The 19,757-nt window shown below is 37.9% G+C and overlaps 1 protein-coding gene across 1 annotated transcript in view; it reads right to left on the bottom strand.

Annotated features, from left to right (window-relative positions):
• Positions 1-3,279: 3,279 nt before the first annotated feature.
• The window catches only part of WFS1 (wolframin ER transmembrane glycoprotein), a 32,983-nt gene continuing 16,505 nt past the window's right edge, over positions 3,280-19,757 (bottom strand). Inside the window, exons 3-8 of the mRNA XM_050338467.1 lie at positions 17,242-17,324; positions 13,174-13,318; positions 12,154-12,324; positions 11,456-11,536; positions 7,593-7,738; positions 3,280-5,959 (exon numbers count right to left, since the gene is read on the bottom strand). Coding sequence (XP_050194424.1) covers positions 4,151-5,959; positions 7,593-7,738; positions 11,456-11,536; positions 12,154-12,324; positions 13,174-13,318; positions 17,242-17,324 — 2,435 coding nt within the window. The 3' untranslated portion in view covers positions 3,280-4,150. The remainder of the gene's footprint in view (positions 5,960-7,592; positions 7,739-11,455; positions 11,537-12,153; positions 12,325-13,173; positions 13,319-17,241; positions 17,325-19,757) is intronic.

Below are 19,757 nucleotides of genomic sequence, written 5' to 3' on the forward strand. Positions count from 1 at the left end.
AAAATGATTGCTGTAGCAGATATTTATCCTGGGCAGATATTTATCCTGTTTATTTCCTTCTACACTCAGGTAAAAGATTTTGTAAAGGAAGGCCAAAGGCAGTGTTTCTGTGTTCCTGTTCTGCTTCAGAACTTGAAGTTCAAGCTTATTAGAGGTGACAAAACCAGAAGTTTTCTCAGTGCTAAACATCCCTTCTAAAGGGGAAGGTGATTCTCAGCTTTCCTAGATTAGGCTATGATTTTTAGGAGGAGTTGCAGGATGTTCATGATTTTTTTTTTTTTTTGGTCTGGAATAAAAGCTAATTAAATCTTTTGAGTAATAATATGAAAATAAAGGAACCATCTTAATGCATAAAAACAGTGACGGGATTTGGTTGTTTGGTTTCCAGGCATCTTATGTTCATGCAACACTTGCTTGTACGTAGGTGCTAGAACAGGCACATATCTCTTTACAACACTGGCAAGTTGCAGCTAGTTTTTGCTGCCTGGACTAATATTTTTAATATTTTTCCTAACTCAATGATACGGTAGCTGGTTTTCCTTCACACTGATCTGCTGTTCAAACAATTGCAGCTGTGATGCTGAGATCAGAGCGCAGCCTCTTTCAGCCTCCTTTATCTGCAACTGGATGTGACCCTTACGTCGAAAGGCTGCAATGGATTTCAGAAGTATTAGTAAGGTATTCACAATCTGGAAACTTTTTTTGCCTTTTGTGGTGGAAATAGGGAGGCCAAAAGCCAGACAAACAGCTCAGTGTAGGAACGTAAGAAAGCACTGTGCTACCCCAATGGAAACACAGAATCAGAGTGGCTTGGGTTGGAAGTGACCATAAAGATCATCTCATTCCAATGGCCCTGCCATGGACCTGCCACTAGACCAGGTCACTGAAAGACCCACGAAGGCTGGCCTTGAACACTTCCAAGGGTGGGGCAGCCACAGCATCTCTGGGCAACATTCTTAGTACCCTGTATTACAAAAAACTTGCAAACAAATTTGCAATTTATAATGACTATTTTATGGCACTTAACAGATGACCAATGAGTTCCAAGAAGTAAACTCAAACTTAATTATTACAGATATACCAATTTCTTTCTCTTGAAAAACAGGGCAACTTCGCATTTTTGCCTACTGCAACATGCTGTTAGTCATTACAGAGTGGGCTCCTAAGTTATTCAGAATTTCTGTATGTGTTTTGTTGTTTTTCTGTGCTTATGGAAGAACGTACTAGTTTGGAGAACAAGCAGTACTTTTTCAAGTACTTTGAGGATGAAATTCAAATAATGAATGCTTATTCTGAATTCTATATATTCTAAATGCTAAAGCTGAGCTTACAGAAGAACAGCTGAACCTAATTTGAATGTGTCAATAGCCATGTAATATCCTCCTCCTCCTCTTCAGTTAATTAATACTAGTTCAAAAGATTGAATTATCAACCTAGAAAAAGGGCACCTGTCTTTCGAAGTGTTAATAATTCAGTATATCTTCAAAACTGAGTAAGAAAATAATAAATGTAGGACTAATCAAACAATTAACAGCAGCTGCTACATTCTGTGTCTCCCCAACCCAGAAAATAGACTGCTTTGGAATGTAAGAGCTGTAGCAGGAGTGGAACAAAGTTATTTTGTGCTCTGTTTGCTTGCAAGATGTGAAGTGGATGGAGGTACCCTTTGCAAAAACACCTCGCCTGGAACTGCAAGTTCAGTTTTGTGCATCAAGAAGAAACACCTCAGAACTAGCATTAAAGGGCATTATTTAAAGGTCTAAGTCAAATTTACTTCTTCTGTCCCTTTTGGCTACACTGAAGAGCTGGAAATTTATGGAAAATAACCTCCCACGTGCCAGCATTCAAAACTTTCCACCTCCGTTGGGAAGAACCACCTGACAAATTCAAGTGTCCCCATCAACCCCTCACTAGGGAGCACATGAATTAATTTTCCCTGGATCTAGCTAAATCAGGGTTTGGCTTTGTGTTTGTTTGGTTGGGGTTTTTTCCCATGTAAGTGCATAAAGGAGAATTGTATAACTTTCAATCTGACCAATACTGATATGAATACTCTCGAGGGAGCTTCCCCCTTCCAAGGAACAGTTATTTGCAAATTTCCTCTACCTATTTCCTCAGAAAGGGCTGAAATACAAGTCCCAGAGTTGTTATTATGATACCGATGGGAACTGAGGTACCTTTTGTCTTAAAAAGCAACTCTTTCCAAACAAATCAATAAAGAACTCCTTCTTCTTGCAAGACTTCCCACATTTGACTTCAGTCACTTTGCTCTTTTCAGGATATGTGACAACTCCTTCAAAATGCACCACAGTAAGTCAGTAAATTGACATCCTTACATGGAATAAAAGCTAAAAGGAGAAATGTTATCATTAGTTATGAATACCAAGACTGTTGTCTCTTTTTCTCCTGACAAACATATGAAATTTCACCATTGTGTATATGAAAGGGAAAAAAAAAAAGAAAAAATAATCTTTTGCATTTTAATTTCAGAGCCAGTTGGGTATTTAAAAAAGCCCATGCATGTTCTAACAAAAGGAGGTTCAAAAGGGCTAGGTTTGGCTTATTTCCAGCCAAAATGGGACTAGGTAAGTGAAAATATGTCAAAATTTACATTTACTTGCTGCCTTCCTCCTTTTCCTCAGATGGAAACAGAAAAGGTTGACAAGATTTCAAAACTACAATGAAGCACCTCGAGGACATGATTCTCCTTCACAGGTATTTCTGATGGGCTGAAGCATGACTACAGGGCTGTGGATGGTGAAGGCCTCTGCCATGGGAACTGGGCAGCAGGTCTGATGGTGCCTTTGGCCTCTTCCCAACTGCAGCCCTGGGCGATGTTCAACAGAGTGATCCTAGTGGAGTGCTGCCAAATGCCTCCCTGTCCCCAAAAGTTTTCCCTTCTCTATTGGGTTTTCACCGACAACACTTCTCCCTGGTCCCAGGGATGACTGGTATGGAAAGGCAGGATCTAAAGCAGGATCCGTGGAGTAGTCAGGGAAATGGTGTGATGTATCTGTGACCTACAGCTATGCAGGGCTCAGAAAAGGTCACAAGTTACAACGAAAGCAGGGGGAAGCAGCGTTTGTAGACTTCACAGCTACAAAAGCTTCACCTGCCATACCAGATTTTACTGATGGCTTTAAAAATGTCAATTACAACTTCAAGTATCTCACACCAGAACATTTTAAACATTCTAAATTGTGGTTTTCAGTGAAAGCTGCTATCAGCACAACACAACTGCTCACAATGCCAAAGCATAATGAACTAACATTGAACCCATTTAATTCAAGTCTGTATTTTATGTTTATTTGCACAATAAAAATCATTAAACAAACATTCTATTTCAGTTTTCACTGTGGACTTTTAAGTACAATTTCAGTTGCTTTGGCTTGTCCATTACTGGTACCATTCCAAGACCAGCCTTACTCTCTGGTGTTTGCCTTTCACACACCAGCACGGATTGTACCTTAGTGTAACTATCATAACCAATCAGAACAAATAGAAAATTTTGTACACCACATTTAATGCAAAATAGAAGCTTAAGGACTTTTTAAAACCTTACTGGGGTGTGAAATGTTGTGCCCTTTCAGAAAACAATAGTCACTATCTTCTGGACAAATAGTGAAACAGTGATTTCTGTACGCAGATATCACCACCAGGTACTGACTCTAAGATCACTTTTTTTCTAGAAAACACCAAATAAATATAAGCAATAAATGCAACATAAGCTGTTGTCAGCTACCTATTCTAGATCATAACTGTGAAAACACAAATGGGCACATTGTGAATACTTAATGAGTAAAGTGCTTTTAACATGGAGCAAATGAATGCATCTAGTGTTGTACCACAGGCAAATATATATCCATTTTGGACAAAACAGTCTCCATGCAATTAGTCAGCAGCAATCCCCTGCATCCATTTACAGTATTAAACCAGTATATATTACTTCAGTCATACAGGGTTTAAAGTCAGGATACAGTGTGCACACTTACAAAACTCAAGCAATGCTCTGCATTAGCATACATTTTGAGCATTGCTACAGGAAGGTGGATTTTTGTCGGTTTTTTTACCTTTTAAGATGCCAAACCTTTGGTAGTGTAAATGCAATAAATGTATACTGAAGACACCACTGAACTAATATGAGAGCTCATTATGCAGCTGACAGGAATGGGAAAAAGAAAAAATCAAAAGCGAATTTAATGGCTTTATGCACTGTGCTCCTCCAGTCATGCTCTATTTTCACGTGCCTCCCTGCAGGTAAAAGTTTAGACATGCAATTCAAGCAAGTGATTGCTTTCAGTTCAAAGACAGGCCATTTACTGCCAAGACGACCCTCCAGAATTGTGCTGAATTCAATTATACTCCCTTGCCTCAAGTTCAACAACACTTTTTTAAACTCATTGCTTGCCTTCAGCACAATATCTTTGGTTATATCATCCTCCTCTATAGGCTTGCTTCCGTTTTTGCTACTGAAAGGCATGCCCACAGTTATTTCAAATTTGTACCGATCAAACATTTTCATGTGGCAGTTATGCTTTGTCAAATATTTCAGGCGACACAATTCCTCCTCCTCCAGTGTAACATTTTTGGGATCACAGAGAGGGTAAGTTTCACCATACAAGCATCTCATCCAATCACCAATAAAAAACGGAAGCATATTTATTGCGGATTCTGCACTGTTGTCGATCTCTGTCACGCGCACGTATTTGAACCGCCCAGTCCACGTCACTCTGTGTCCTTCCAGGTGACTGCACAAAATCTGGGTGCGTGCCATGTTAGTCTCCTTCCACGCCCGGGGTCCGCAGAGGAAAGCATACTGATTCCACGTCAAGGTGGAGTTGTAAACTTTCATCCCCTCTGATCGATACACATAGAACCAACAGAACAGCACCACAGCCGTGATCCACACCAGAATGAGCTTCACTATCGAGCTTCGAGTGAGCGATTTAACCACTTCCACTACGGAGAAGTTAACCTTTGTCCACCACCGAAACAGCAGAGGGACGGCACACAGAACAAGGGTCACCACAATTTTCATGAGCTCCAGAGACAAAAACCACTTAATGAAGTGGATAAGACACATCAGTGCAATGCCTACGCCCAGCACTGGAAGTGCAAAGAGAAACAGAAAATAACCAATTGATGCACGAACAAGCCCAATGCCAGAGGACTCCCGTAGAATGACCACGGAGAGTTCACACCACATAAAGCAGACCAGATATGGGACCAGGTAGCAGTAGGTGCCTTTAAAATTCCGTAGCTGTGCCATTCTAAAGAAAAGATAGAACAAGTACAAAAACAGAAGGCACGGGATGCTTACATTTATCACAAAGAAATGGCCTACAGGAACAGTAAAGAAGGTTTTACCTAAGAATTTCAAGTAGCCAAAATTCCCAGGTAATACCTGCAATAGGGATAAGCAACCTGCAGCTATCTCAGTCATTAATGCCCTCCGTGTGTAAGGCTCTGCACACGTGCTTAAACTCAGGTAACTTGTCACTGTGAAGAAAACTGAGACAGTAGCTAACTCTGAGCATGGTATACAGTCTTTGCTTGCTATAGGGAAGGAAAAAATGACAAAGAATACTGACAGTAAAAAATAGATGTATGGCTCTAAATGATTCCATCCAAAGTTCACCTCAGCTTGCTCGACATCTAGGTTTGGTTCAAAACGAAGCAGTAAGTCAGTCAAAGCACGGAAGTTTTCCCAAGCCTTACTGTCCTGAAAAACTTTCAGTGTGCAAATTACCATAGAAATGAAGGACAAATAGAATATGACTAATGGAATAATGAAGGCAAAAAAATCAATTGTCAGATTACTGATGATGAAGAAGAAGATGAGAGCATTGATGTGGTGTGTTGGAACAATGGTAGACAGCCAATGCATTCCTGCCTTTGAGGCAATATCTATAAGGTATTCTTTAATTTCCATAATGGCATGAAGTGGATATTTTACAACCTGAAAAGAGAGAAAGAAGCATTTTATTAATGAGCAGTTTTGTATCTTTACATCCCAGATATTCTCAGTTGAAGCAGTAGCAACCAGTTGTTCAACCTCAGCTGACATGAAAAGATTTATATTTCAGACCAATGTTGCCAATAAAATAAGATTACTCTGTCTGAGATTATTATCTCTATTTTGATTAATTCAGTCAGATGAAGCTCAGAGGTGATTTTGATTTCAAGAAAGATGTATTTCATTACCTTTGACACATATAATTAAATAGCTTCCTGGTCAAATATTCTGCTCCACTAGCTTCATATCAAAGATAAACTACATGGCTGCAGTCCTGCACTATCTTAAGTCATTACTTGAGCTGTGAGTGCTGTAGATTTAAAGGATGTAACTGGCACATTCTGCAAGGATTCTGCTATACATTCTATGCATATAGGAAGTAGTGCCTATGATTCATATGCAACTACAACAAGTCTTTACAGCTGTGGTTTGTCTTTAAACAATTCTTCCCAAGCATCTAGGGATGCAGCTGTCAAAATCTCATTTGGAAGCAGCAGCAATATGTTTAACTAATTACTACATATTTAGTGATTCTTTATAACTCCACAACTGTAACTTGTAACTGTAGAGGATCTTATAATTCTACTTATTTTATGTGGCATTTTCCAACACAGCCACCAGACAACAGAGGAACTGCTGGATTGAATCCACTCCCTATGACCAAACATACACTTTATAGAGGATCAATTAAAAGGTACATGATTTTTCAAACACGCATCCAAATACTGCATATTAGATGATGCTATCAATCCTCCTTCCCCCATAAAATGACAGGTTTTGTGTTTTCCCAGATCTTACTAATCAGTTCAAGGGAAAGGGCAAGAATGCCCCAGCAAATACCTGTGCACTGTGATAAACTGGGACAACACACACAATGACTTGGGCAGAAGCTTATTTATTTGTGAAGGTATCCCTGTTCTTCATAAATGCATCTCTTTCAGAACATGAGCTATTCAAAAGCTTGGAAAGATGAACATCCCACTCCCTCTTTTTCCCCTACCATATGATAATGGACAACAAAACTACAACAAACTCCCAGGACATCAGCCAGAAACCCCCTACCTTGCTCAAAACTTAATTTATACCAGTATTGAAGGCATGCACCCTTCTTTCACTACCTAGAGAAGTATCAGTGTAGGAACTAACAGCAAGTTCCACCATTCCTGAATTCCTTCATAATAGAACCTTTTCACACCTCAAGGCTATGGGTAATTTTTCCCACCTGCTTGCTCCTGTTTAAATAAGAAAGATATGAAGCATGTAATAACATCTATAATAAAAATATGGCAGTGATGACAGGTACATGTAAATCCTCACTGAAATGTAATGAAGGTAGATTGCCCTCTTACAGGGAAAACCATTATCTCTTTCCTTTAAATATATGACTCATACATATGAAACTCTACATATATGTGTATGAAGTCAAGTAAAAAAATAAATTACAGCAATAGTTCTTGTCCTGATTGATATAGATCAAACATCAGTATTGAGAGAGAAGTGCAAGTCACATCTGTCTTGTCTGGGATGTGTAAATTAAAAGCTCCCCAACATAATGTGCTCAGTATTGCCTTTTTACCTTCAGTCGCAGGGGTAACTCTTCAGGACTCTTCCCTGCCAATTCATCATCTTCCTCTTCCTGCATAATCAGGTTAGATGGGATGATTCCCTTCGCATACTTCTTGGTAATTTCAACAAAATCATCCAAAGCAATAAATTTTTTAGCTAAAAAGATAAAGTGAAAATAGTATCACCACAACATTGTATTAATTATGAATTGGAATATTAATTTTCTTTCCTGCCAGACTCATCTTCAAAAACTGAGCTACTGATAACACAGGTTTATCTTACAATTTGTTCTGAGGTCTCTGCTGAAAACAACAAGCTGCTTGTGCCAGACATATATGACTACATCTTGTCAGACCAGCAGGTAAGTTTATAATAAAGTTAAGTAAGAGAACAGAGTGAGTGAATGTAGCTTATGAGCAAATATTCCAGAGGAAAAAAGGCTACTGGACTAGGTCATGACAGTTTTAAATCATAAACTATTATATCTGCTTGAGAGAAAACTTTAACAGCCACACTGAAAAGAAAGATTTGTACAGGAACAGTAATGAATTATCTGTACATTATCAACTGAAAAACTGACTTCTAATTTGTCATTTAACAGTCATTTTTCTGATTTCAGAAGTTACAGACATATAATTATGGGAACTACACAACTATTCATATCTACAAGACTAAATGTGGATTACTTACAGAGTATTAATTTAATGTGCTATGTGGCTATACAAAGAGCCTTCCCCAAGCTGCACCAACTGTGATGTGAAACAGAGAGCCAGCAACAAAACAGACTTTGCTCAGCTGACACAGAGACAAAATTTATCACTCTGCCCTGGAAGATCCTTATCCACTCCTGTGAGTAGAAGGGAGGCATGAGGTTACTTCTGAAAACTCCAGAGAAGCTGCAAGACTGAAGATGATTTACACACTGGCTTAGACTATTTGCACAGCCAGTTCCTCACATTAGCATGGATTAGCCAGTTCCTATGGCAGACAAGCTTGATGCAGTTTGTAAAGGAGGATAATTACCAGCGATTTTCCTTCCATACACTAAAGCAAATGACATTGGTGTATATGTGAAAGAATTGAATGACAAAAATCTGTAACATGCCTCCTACACAGTAAATTTAGTTAGTCAGCTGATACTAAATTATGAAAGCTGGCCTGCTCAATACTAGTTTGAGATTTTAAAGAGACAGAAAACTGAACTGCTTCATTAAATTTAAAATCAGAGGATTAGTGGATTTGAGCCTATCAATTTTTTAATTTAAAAAACCACTACATTCATAGAAACTACACAGAAATATCACAGTATTTAATACTGAAAACACTGTAGATGCAGAACAAAATGTTTATCTCAAGATACATATTACAGGAAAAGGAGTGATAAAACAGTTCAACAGAAATCCAGCAGCTTACAAACTCTTTTTTGCTTTAATCTCGTAACATGGATGCTGCCTTTTGCTTGGACTTTTACCTCTCTCTCCTCCTTGTATGAACCCTTATGTCCCACAGAATATCATCTGGCATGCCTTCCAAGAAACCAGAAAGGATTTATTTTCACTAACTATTCTTACCATTCACGGACTGTAAGGCAACATTGCTTGCACCAAGAAGTCTGTGAGACTCTTTAGCTGTCTGTGTGGGGTTTCAAGCCTAATATGAAATTTATCTAAATTTATTGGGACATACTATACATTGCTAAAATAGTCCTATTGGTATAGAATCAGCAAGCAGACATGGTTAGAATCTCACAAAAAGACCTTAGCGGCACTTTTAAAGGACCATGGGACATCCTGAGAAGGAAGGAGTTATTAACTTACTATGTATAGATGGCCTATCAAATGCAATGACATGTACCCTCTCAGGCATGCAACAACTGCCCACTGACAATGTTAGCTCTAATTTTCTGGTTATATCTCCATTAAGGATAACCCAAATCAGATATCTGCAAACACGTATCTGGCTTAAAGACTATCTTCCAAGTATTGTCAATGTCTTAAAACCGAAGGAAGAATCTCCTGCTGGCAAGATAAATGGAGAAACTCAGTGAATTAGAGAAGTAAATGCTGGAGAGTTGCAGCTGTCTTGTTCCTCCATGAAAAGATAAAAGCTCTCTAGAGAAGAGGCAACAGCTCCTACTTTAAGTGTTTGATGAAAAATTTTCATTTTTAAATGTTATTAGTATTTTGTCATCCAAGTGTCTCTTGAATTGATATAAAAAGCACGTGTTGTAGATTCCACTTTATTATTCATAGATTTTTCTTCAATGTGGTTATGACAAATTCCCCTGCCTCCTCCATCCACCACAGGAAAAGAAAAATATTCACATCAATTTCTGCCTACACTTAAATGTAAGTTCATTTACTGTCCTGTTATTTTATCTTCCATTTAAGCCTTAAAAAAATCATATCTGCCAGTTCCTTTTCTAATACTCTCTGAACTACTGAAGAATCCAGAACAAAATGATTTGCACAGTAGCAGCATGGGCGAGTTCAGCTCAGGACTGGAAAGAACAACCAATGCAACATAGCTCTAACGAACCCAAATACATCTGCATTACAACACAACGGCTGGATGATGAAATTCAACTTGAAGGACTATTTCTAGCTTTCCAGAAATAGCAGACAAGTCACAAGAACATCTGACGTACTCTCACAGAAGGTTTGACAGGACCAGAGGTTTGCTCTTCAGATTATTATTTCTTCCATCCTCTTTTACTTCTGCAAAACTTAACATAAGACTGGAATATTCCACTCTTAGGAATGTTATTTTCAGAAATCACCTGTGTAATGAACACAGTCCTTAAAGGTAAAGGCCAAACTGACCTAAGAAATGTAAATCTAATCTTTCAAGGAGTTTAAACCTGCAAACCCCCAGATTTGGTTTACTAATCCATGTAACATTTTAGTTACATGTATTCTCAGCTACAGATGTATTAGTAAATAACATGCTTTGTGACATTTGGAAGTGCCCTTCAAGAACTGATCTAGACTGCACATAACTATTTCATATGACCTACTGCATTTCAAGAAACTGAGGTTTCCCAACAGTGATTAATTGAACCTTGTTAGATATTGTTCTTGAAAAACTACACGTGCTGTATTATTGATAATTCGTTTTCTTAATATAACAATTTAACTTTCCTCCTGAAAGCCCAACAACACATTAGCATTTCTTAGTTATGCAAGGTTAAGGAGAACTTTATTTCAATTCTAATCCCCCACCCCACCATACCTTACAAAACTCACAGATTTGGGTCTACAAATCTGACCCTATCTGTGTTGAGTGGTTTAATTCTTCCCAATACACGAACTGAGCTGCTCCTAAATTATGAGAGAAATCTCTTGGTGCATCTTTCCTATATCACTTATTGAACAAATATGAAAAGACAAATATTAATTATAAGGAAAGGGCAAACAGAAGCAAGACAAATAGAATGAGGGATCTGTCTCCATTAAGTAGTTGCATAATTAATTCCATTACTATAATCATAAAGCTTACTGCAGTTTAGAACTAAAAACAATATTGAAAGTGCAAAATCTTTTTTGCTGAATGGACGGACCTTAAAGTGCTGAAAGGGCAAGAATATAAAAGTAACAAATGACATGCAAACTCCTCTTAGCAGTTGTCTATAATGGTGATGTCTTCTGTGAGTTCACATGCAGATCAGTAATTAAACCTGCACATATAAGAAGAGGACACTACCAGTTTATGGCAATCCAAAAGTTCTATGCATATGTGTGTATATATATATAAAATATATACATATATATGTATAGAATATATACTCTTACTCTGGCAGTACAAAACTGTTTAGCAAAACCAAACAGAAACCAAAACCACTGGCAAAGAGAGAAAGCAGCAGCATGCACTCACATTCACTGTTCACCAACCGCTCCAACATTCTTCTCTGCTTCTGCACAGACTTTGGGACCGGGCCAGGCTGCTTCTCACCATCTGGTTCAGTAACAGAAATTTAGGAAAAGTCAAAGCAGTCAAAGTGATCAAACAGTACCTGCAATATCTGGGGAATGGCATTTCCTCAGGAAAAGACAGACTTGCATATAAACAGGTAAGAAGTAGCTATACAGTTTTCTACATTCCTGTTACTGTATTAGAAAAGGAAACAGGACTGACTTAGCTAACATGGAGTGCTGTGATGGCAGAGTGAGCCAGGTGTCTTGAAGACTGGGTTGGTAAACTGAAACATCTAATAAGGTATCATCCGGATGATGATAGGAAGAAAATCAAATACAGCAAAGCCATAAAATACCTATCTCCCAAGGACAGTGAGTGTTAAAGGAAGATATTTTAAATATTTGGTCACTTGAGTCAGTGTTTAACTGAATAACAACGTACAGCAAGAGTAGGCCCTTATAAACTAACTTCATTGGTCCAGAGAGCACTGTTATTAAAAGAGGTTTATAATCATTAATATGGTTACATTTTCTTAAGTAGATAATATATTTACTATTATCTCATGCCTAATTGTTTATAATGCCCTTTATGCTCTAGCTGTATTCTGCCCATAAGTCTGCATTTTATGAATACCATAAATCAGTTCATAAACAAACCTCCATCATCAACTTGCCCAACATTTTCCAGTAGTTCAGAAACTGCCAACTGCTTCTTCTTTTTTGGGTTTAATTTCCAATACATGACTAAGGCAGCTTTTCGCACAGCTCTCTCCAAGTCAGTCTCAGATGATAACTTTTTCACTTCTTCCTCATTCTCAGAAGTGATGCCTCAAGAAAAGAAAAAAATACATTACTCCCTATTATCCCACACCCATGCAGAAATGACTGATTTGCTCACAATTTATTTTTCTCAGTTGAGTCTGAAACTTCTAAAGTTTCAGTCACATTTTGACCACTTAAGTAAATTAGTCAAATGCCCTTCTGTGCCCACTGCTTATCAAAATCTAAACACACTGCTTAAGTTTAAACTGTACTTCAAAGACTGTGCAAGACATGTATTATAATTATGTCTTGTTTCACTTCTGAAGTACATCAGATCAGGTAAAAGGTAGTGTAGATGTGCATGGGTCACAAGTAAAAGGCAGCAAGAATTCAGTGAAAGTCGGTGGGGTTTTTTTCTTGTTTTTTTTTTTTTTTTACCCCTGTAAATAAGAATTCAAAGAGTTGGCAGACAAGGAGAGACGATTCCAAGCATGGGAAGTAGCATGAAGAGAGACGAGAATCTTAGTGGGAGAAGACACTGAGAAAGATCAATTAGGAGTTGGCTGGAGAGGGGCAAAAGAACGAAACGACAGCAGATATGTAGGTGGTGTGTAGTTATGTATGACCTTCACAGTAAAAGAAAAGAAGCTTCGATGGAAGATGAGGAGGGGAAGAACAAGCATGGATTTCATGAAGGAATTCAAGCAAAAAATTAATAAAAATGCTTTAATAAGCAGTATAGGTAATTAATGCTTTTTAAATTACCAGTTGGAATAGGCTGTTAGAAATTACTCAGATAATTTTGCCGTGATAATTTCCATCACCATTTAACCGCTCTTTTCAGAGTTAAAATGAATGTAGTATGATTTCAGATAAAGTGGGAAGTGCAAGCAGAAAGCCTCAGACAACCCATACCTCTTCTGTCTGCCAGGCACCTACGCAAGAGTTTGACAGCTTCTCTTCGACCTTGCTTAGCAGCAAGGATGAACCAGTCAACCGCACTACAATTGTTAAGTTCTTCATCCTCCTCTTCTGCTAATCTCAAGTAGTGTTTCCCCACCTAGAATAAACAGGAAACAAAAATTCCTTCAATTACTGCAATATACTTCTCTTTCTCTGCCTCTCTCTCTCCCCTCCCAACCCCCCGAACTCAGCTAAAATAAATTCTCTCTGAACAAAAGGTCACATTTGCTCCTAGCACTAAAGAACATAGTTGTAAGTTGATCTTCTGCATGGAAAGATCTGAAAGAACTGGAAGCAAGAAGGAATTGCCACACATTTGGCCAGGTCAATGAATTAGTTGCTGTTGGTCTTCAGGTATCTAGCAGGATCAGGTAAACCTCCTCCTGTTTAAAGTTTTCTTGAATTTTTCCCTCCTATGACAATGACAACACTGCTGACCTCATCTGAGAAACAGAAAAAAGTAAGTGTAATATGGCACATTCCGAAATCCAGAGTAAGTTATTGACAAGGCCTTGACATGAAAGCAGGTTTCAAGCAGTGCTATCCCTGACTTAAAGCAGTTTGGCCACTAAAGGCCAAAGCAAATTCATGATCACTCAGTGAATGGAATAAAACTGATACTGCTTAAGCACCAAACAAATTCAGTGAAATATCATACGAAAATCCTCCTATTCAGGATTACAGAAATTACCAAGCAGCTTCCTATATTGCTGTTTTACAGATAAGACAAAACCACCACCTTTTTTCTTCCTTCCAAAAATTGAAATGATAATTTCATTGAAACGAAAAGATGATAATATACTAGTAAATGTATTTATGCCTATGTATGAAACACTTCTGCCTATCACAACACAAGGCAACAAAACATTAAAAGGCAGAAAATGACCAAAACTTCTGGACATTTTATGGGCATACCTGGAGAATCTGGGAAATGTTTTTGCTTGGCTCACTGCACTCCCTCTCTCCCTAATGTTACTTGAGCTATGGAGCCATTAACGTAATACCTTAAGATGCTAGCTCCCTAAGTCCACAGTATTATCCGCTGAAAAAAACCCCTGTTTGACAGTTTCTCTGAAACTTTGGTACTGCCATTAAAAGTGATTAAAGAAATACTGTTAAAAGATGAATAATTCACATTATTCTTATATAGACTAAATGCACTGATATAATCAAAAAGGTCTTTTTTTTCCAGTAAAGTTTATGTCTCCAGCCTTTTAAATTGTTTCATACATTTAAGTGAGTGCTCCAGTAACTTCTACACAGACAGTTACTGGGTAGACATCAGTGATTAAACTCATAACACATACAATGAAGCTAACCCAAATCATACAGAAATATTAAGAAAAATGGACAAAGTAATACAGAAGTCAGAACTAAACATTGATTGCAAAGTCATGCCAGAGTTCAACTGGAGGTGCACCAATACAGTGGCACAACAAGAAAAGAGTGTGTAAGATTTAAAAATAAATAAATAAATAAATAAAATTCAGCAATTGTCTGGTAATTTCTCACCCAACTGCAGATGTACCTTCAGCTATTTATTTCAGAGAGGAATTGCTTAAACAAGTTACATGGTAAATACCATCCATCTGACAAGAACAGCTGTTTCTTGAGCATGTTTATATTTATAGCCATTAAGATTTTGAGCAAAGCTTCAAGGGTAGCAGCACTTAATAATGCAGCTCTTAAGTTTCTAAGGACCTCTTGGACATAGAAACTTGTATTGCAACACCAGATAGCAGACCCTGAGACTAGTCATACCCCACAAGGCTACTGCCGAGGCAAAATGATAGCATAGCACCTGTTTTATGACAGAAGTGGTTTTTTTGCACTGTCTGTGGTTTTAATAGCAAAGCTCCTACATCAAACCATGTGAAAATAGCTGCAAAGCTCTGGCCTGCAGCAGTCAAAGGAGGAAGAACTGATGGGAAAAGGTGTTAACCTCAGATTTGAAATTTAAGCAATCTGGGATTCTCTCTTTCCCATGAACTAAAACTGTGAAATGAAGTCATAGCTGGTAATTGCTTAACACACATGCTCATAACTGTACTTCTCAAAGGTTGCTCCCATCTCTGGCTTTGCTGAGGTGGTTAACTCAAGCAGTCCCAATGCAGACATCCTCTGATTAAAGACACAGAGCTGCCTTTTCTCCATTACAGAATTCCAGCTGTGGGTGTTTCATTTACATAACTACCATACAGTTACTTCTCAATGAAAAAACCTACATAATGTTACAGTAATACATGTTGACAGCCACTCAGAGTGCATGTATTTCCACAGTCATGGCAGAATTATTTTTGAATAAACGCATAGTAATAACTACAAGTCAGTGAACTGACTGATTTCCCATGTTTGACTTTGTGATTATTAGCAAACAGCACAACAGTGGCCTATCAGCCTCTCATTCGTACTCCTACAATGGTAAGAAACAAAACCAGATTTTTTCTGATTCTAAAGGAACATATTCAGCAATGGATAAGAAATAGATCTCTTTTTTTTGAGTGTTTTAAAAAGCAAAAGTGAATTCCCTCTACAGAAGTCTCATAAAATGTGACTGCATAGAAAAGAAGTGACTGTATTTTGGGTTCCATTTCAGGCAGTCAATTCATCCCGAGTGCATATTGAAGCAAAATTGTATGCTGCATCCCTTTACGATAAGAATCTTATTATTGTGTGAGAATAGAAAATGTACACAGTTATGGAGCTAAAGGAAGAGAGTGAAAGTGGAATGAATTGAGAAGGAGAAAATAATTATTATTTATATACATACATATGCATCATAGGCTTAGAGTACATAAGTATTTCTGAGCGCTCTTACTCAACGGGAAGTTATATCCTGAGAGAATATTTATGGAGTTTGCTTTCTTTTGTGTGGAGAAATAGAGCCAAAACATGGATTTTACAGCAGCGGTTCCCTCAAGGATAATGTTCCCCCCTCCAAAAAGCCACCGGCTGTTTCAAAGTGAGGAATTTGTTACTGTCTCAGGTTACAACTCCAAGGTCAGGCTGCCCCTCAAACAAGTTGAGATGGAATGGGAAGCAAGCCCGGCATTACCATACCTTTTATATGAGGTTTAAAATAACTTTTTCCTCATTTTTTTCCCATCCCTGCCTTTGATCCTCATTTGCAAAAAGAGTTGTGATCCTTGGGGAAAAATCCAAACCACCAATGAGCATTTAGGAGACTGTAACCTTTCAGCATCAAAGCTGAAGCTGGGAAAGAATGCTCAAGTAAAACACTAACCAAGTTAAACACAGATTAAAACCCTTCTAAACAATTTTAATCTATTTATACTAGACCAATACACCAGATGATGGAATGAAGTGGAAAACTGGTACAATTTTTCTAAAACCTAAGGAACACCCGAAGTGCTAACAAACACAGTGACAGAATTGCTACTACTAATTCCATTTTATCTGCCATTAAACAACTAAACACAGCTAATTTCAATAAACAAGGGGCTTCTTCTCTAAAATACCTTAATTCAAGAAAGAAATGGTTTATGAGCAAAACACCAACCAACCTGCTAAAGCAACTCGATGGCAGGTGCTTCCTGCATGTTTCTTCCAAAGAGTTCAGCCCAAGAGCCCTCTTATCTTTGTTACACCGTGCAGTGCTGAATGCTAAACCACCACCATTTAACAGTCCCTATTCCACAAGGAACTGACACATGCTTCTTTCAAAAAAACCCCAAACAATCAAAACAAAAACCAACAATAACAAAAAAACCAAACCGTAGAGCAAAAGCAGTTCTGTACCTTCTCCGTGCTCTCCGCCTGCCCTCCCCATTTTTCATCTGTTCTAAAGGCTTGCTCAGGAGATGGACCTTGAAGCCAATCACACTCCCAAGCAAGCAGCATTTATCAAGGCAGAGAAATCATCTGGCATCACGTTGTTTGAATAGTTTAAGCACAAAACAGACACAGTCCAACTGAAGAAGAGATAATAGTTCTACAGCAGGCAGTGCTATTTTTGGAATTAAGAGCTAACAAGACTGGACAAAGAACATATAAAATTACCTCTGTTTGTGCTTTTGGTTCTCCAGCTTTTGCCCTCTCAAGCAGTTCTTCAAAGAGCACTTCAGGTTCTTCCTTCATGCCCTCTATAAATTAATTTGATAAAGAAAATTGTTTACTACCAATAGCTTAAAGCATTTTAAAAATCATTGCTATGTGTGGTTGAAGAATTAAAGGATCATACCTAAAAAAATCCAACACAAGTGTTTTGCAAGAACAAATTAACTTATGACAGTATTTACACTCTATCTCAGTATTGTACTTCAGCATATTTACCATTACTTGTTATTTGGTACCTGCCACGATGACACATACAGTTTATAGTTTCTCATTTACTTCCACAAAATTCCTTTCTCAATAGAATGTTCATTAAAACAAATGAGTACATGTAGCACATGTAGTACAGATCAGCTTTTGTACTTAACTATTCTTGATAGCACTTCAGTCTTTCACCTGTCAGTCTCTTTATTTAGTATTGGAACCTTTCCTAGAGTTTTGAAAAGTTAATAGGCCTTTAAAACATGTCCAGTATATTTGAAAGCTCAGCTCCTCAGTCTCTGGAGCATACAGAAACCTACAGTGATTACATCCTCTAAACCTCACCATTTTTTTGTCTTGCTCCACACTCCACCTGATTTTTTTTTCCTCCCTTCCCATTTACTGTACCCATATACACTTAAACAATTCTTTTCTTCAAAAGCATCATACTGCTTCACCAGTCTATCACAGAGAAAGTCTTTCTTGCAAAGAACGTCATGCTGCGTGCTACTTGATGAACGAAGAAGAGGTTTAGTGGAAAAGCTGACAAAAGTCACAACTACTACTTTTTTATGAGATGACTTTTTATGAGATGGCCTAATTTGAACAGCAGCAACACCAGAAGCTGGTAAGAAACCCTGCCAGCTGAGGTGCCATTCAGTATCAGCTCTTTTTCAGTGGCTGTGAGGAAGGAAGAAATAAACCCAATTTCAAATAGTCTCCTGAAGAACAGGGCTACTTACAGTCTTTAATGTCCCTGGTACTGGGACTATTTTCAAACAACAACTAGCTACAAGCCAACGCTTTCATTAAAATGGATGTATTTTAACAAGAGCAAGCCATGATGTAAGATTTCTTCACTATGTCACAGTTTTGTCTGCCAAGCTCCACTTGGGAAAGTACTAATGTCAGATTATAACATGTTGTTTGATTAAACAAGGCACATAATGAAAAACAATTTTTATTTAGTACTTGGTCTTTTCAGAAAGCTGAAAAAGTATTATTGTAAAATAGGCAAACAGCATCCCAAAGCAAAATTAACTACTTAATGTCCTTGTCCCGATATATAACCAACAGGACTGAACTCTAAACAAGTCAGAAGCCTGTTTTCCAGATGGCACCGCTCACACCAGCAGACATCATTCGGGGGCTCTCTGCTAACAATAAACAAGAAGTTACAGGAAGGAGCATACTGTTTGAAAGAAGCATAATATTCATCCACCTATCCCACTCAAATGAAACAAGCTGGGCAAAGCTGTTTCTTTCTGTGCTTTCATATTCATTAACCCCTTCAGCACTTCTGTCTTGGGAATGCGTTTTTTTCTGTTCAGGGTTTTCTGCATGTTGAGGATACCACAAATATTTCAGTGATACTATGGATAATACAGGAGGCATCATTCAGAAGTCAGTGTTGTCAGTGTTAGCTAATTAGGTGGAATTTACACACACAAGAAAAACCCCTAACTATAAAAAGCAGTTTGCTAAACTGATAAAAATGCTTAAAAGAAAGGCAGTAGTCTGGTGGCTTATATGGCAAAGTGTCTTCCTTTCTCTCCTGCTCCACTTGCCACACATAAGAGCATAGCACGATTGATCCCTTCCAGCTCTTCTATCTTGCTCAGATAAATGCATTAGATAAGAACACTTTTTACAATACAAAGCTGAAGAAACAAAACAGGAATGTTTCACACCACCAGGATATAGTTACTTTATGGCAATTTTACATTGCAGATTAACATGTAAATAATGGTCTTGGAGAAGACGGAAAAAAAAAAGAAAAATTAAAAACATGCAGCCTTATGAAATATCACCTTCAATGAGGAAAAAAAAAAGTGGTGTTATTGCAGCAAACTCGTTGAAATGTTTGTTTTACCAGAGCTGATTGCCAGGGAAAAGAAACACTTTCTGCTGTTATTTTCAACCTACTGCCCAATCCCTCCCACTCAGTTATCAATTCTATGTACTTTCACACGTGATCTATAAATATAAATAACAGCTAGTTAATTAAAAATATGTCTGGGGGCTGGTTGTGTAGTTGTAGGGCAAGGGTTGTGGAGATCAAATTCAGAATATCTTAGTACCACTTCTAGTAACTGGCAATCTTTTTTCTTTGCTTAAAAGAAAGACAAGTAAACACGTAAAGCATGAATGACTAGTTTCATAGCTGCCATATCAATTTACGTCCTCATATAAGTATATAGGTCAGTCTCTGAAGGTTAAAGGTCCAAAACACAGTCAAAGTGCGTTCTGGAGCACGGATG

The sequence above is a fragment of the Myiozetetes cayanensis genome, unplaced genomic scaffold, assembly GCF_022539395.1.
Source record: "Myiozetetes cayanensis isolate MyiCay16 unplaced genomic scaffold, myiCay2020 scf7, whole genome shotgun sequence".
In the NCBI taxonomy this organism is placed as follows: Eukaryota; Metazoa; Chordata; class Aves; order Passeriformes; family Tyrannidae; genus Myiozetetes; species Myiozetetes cayanensis.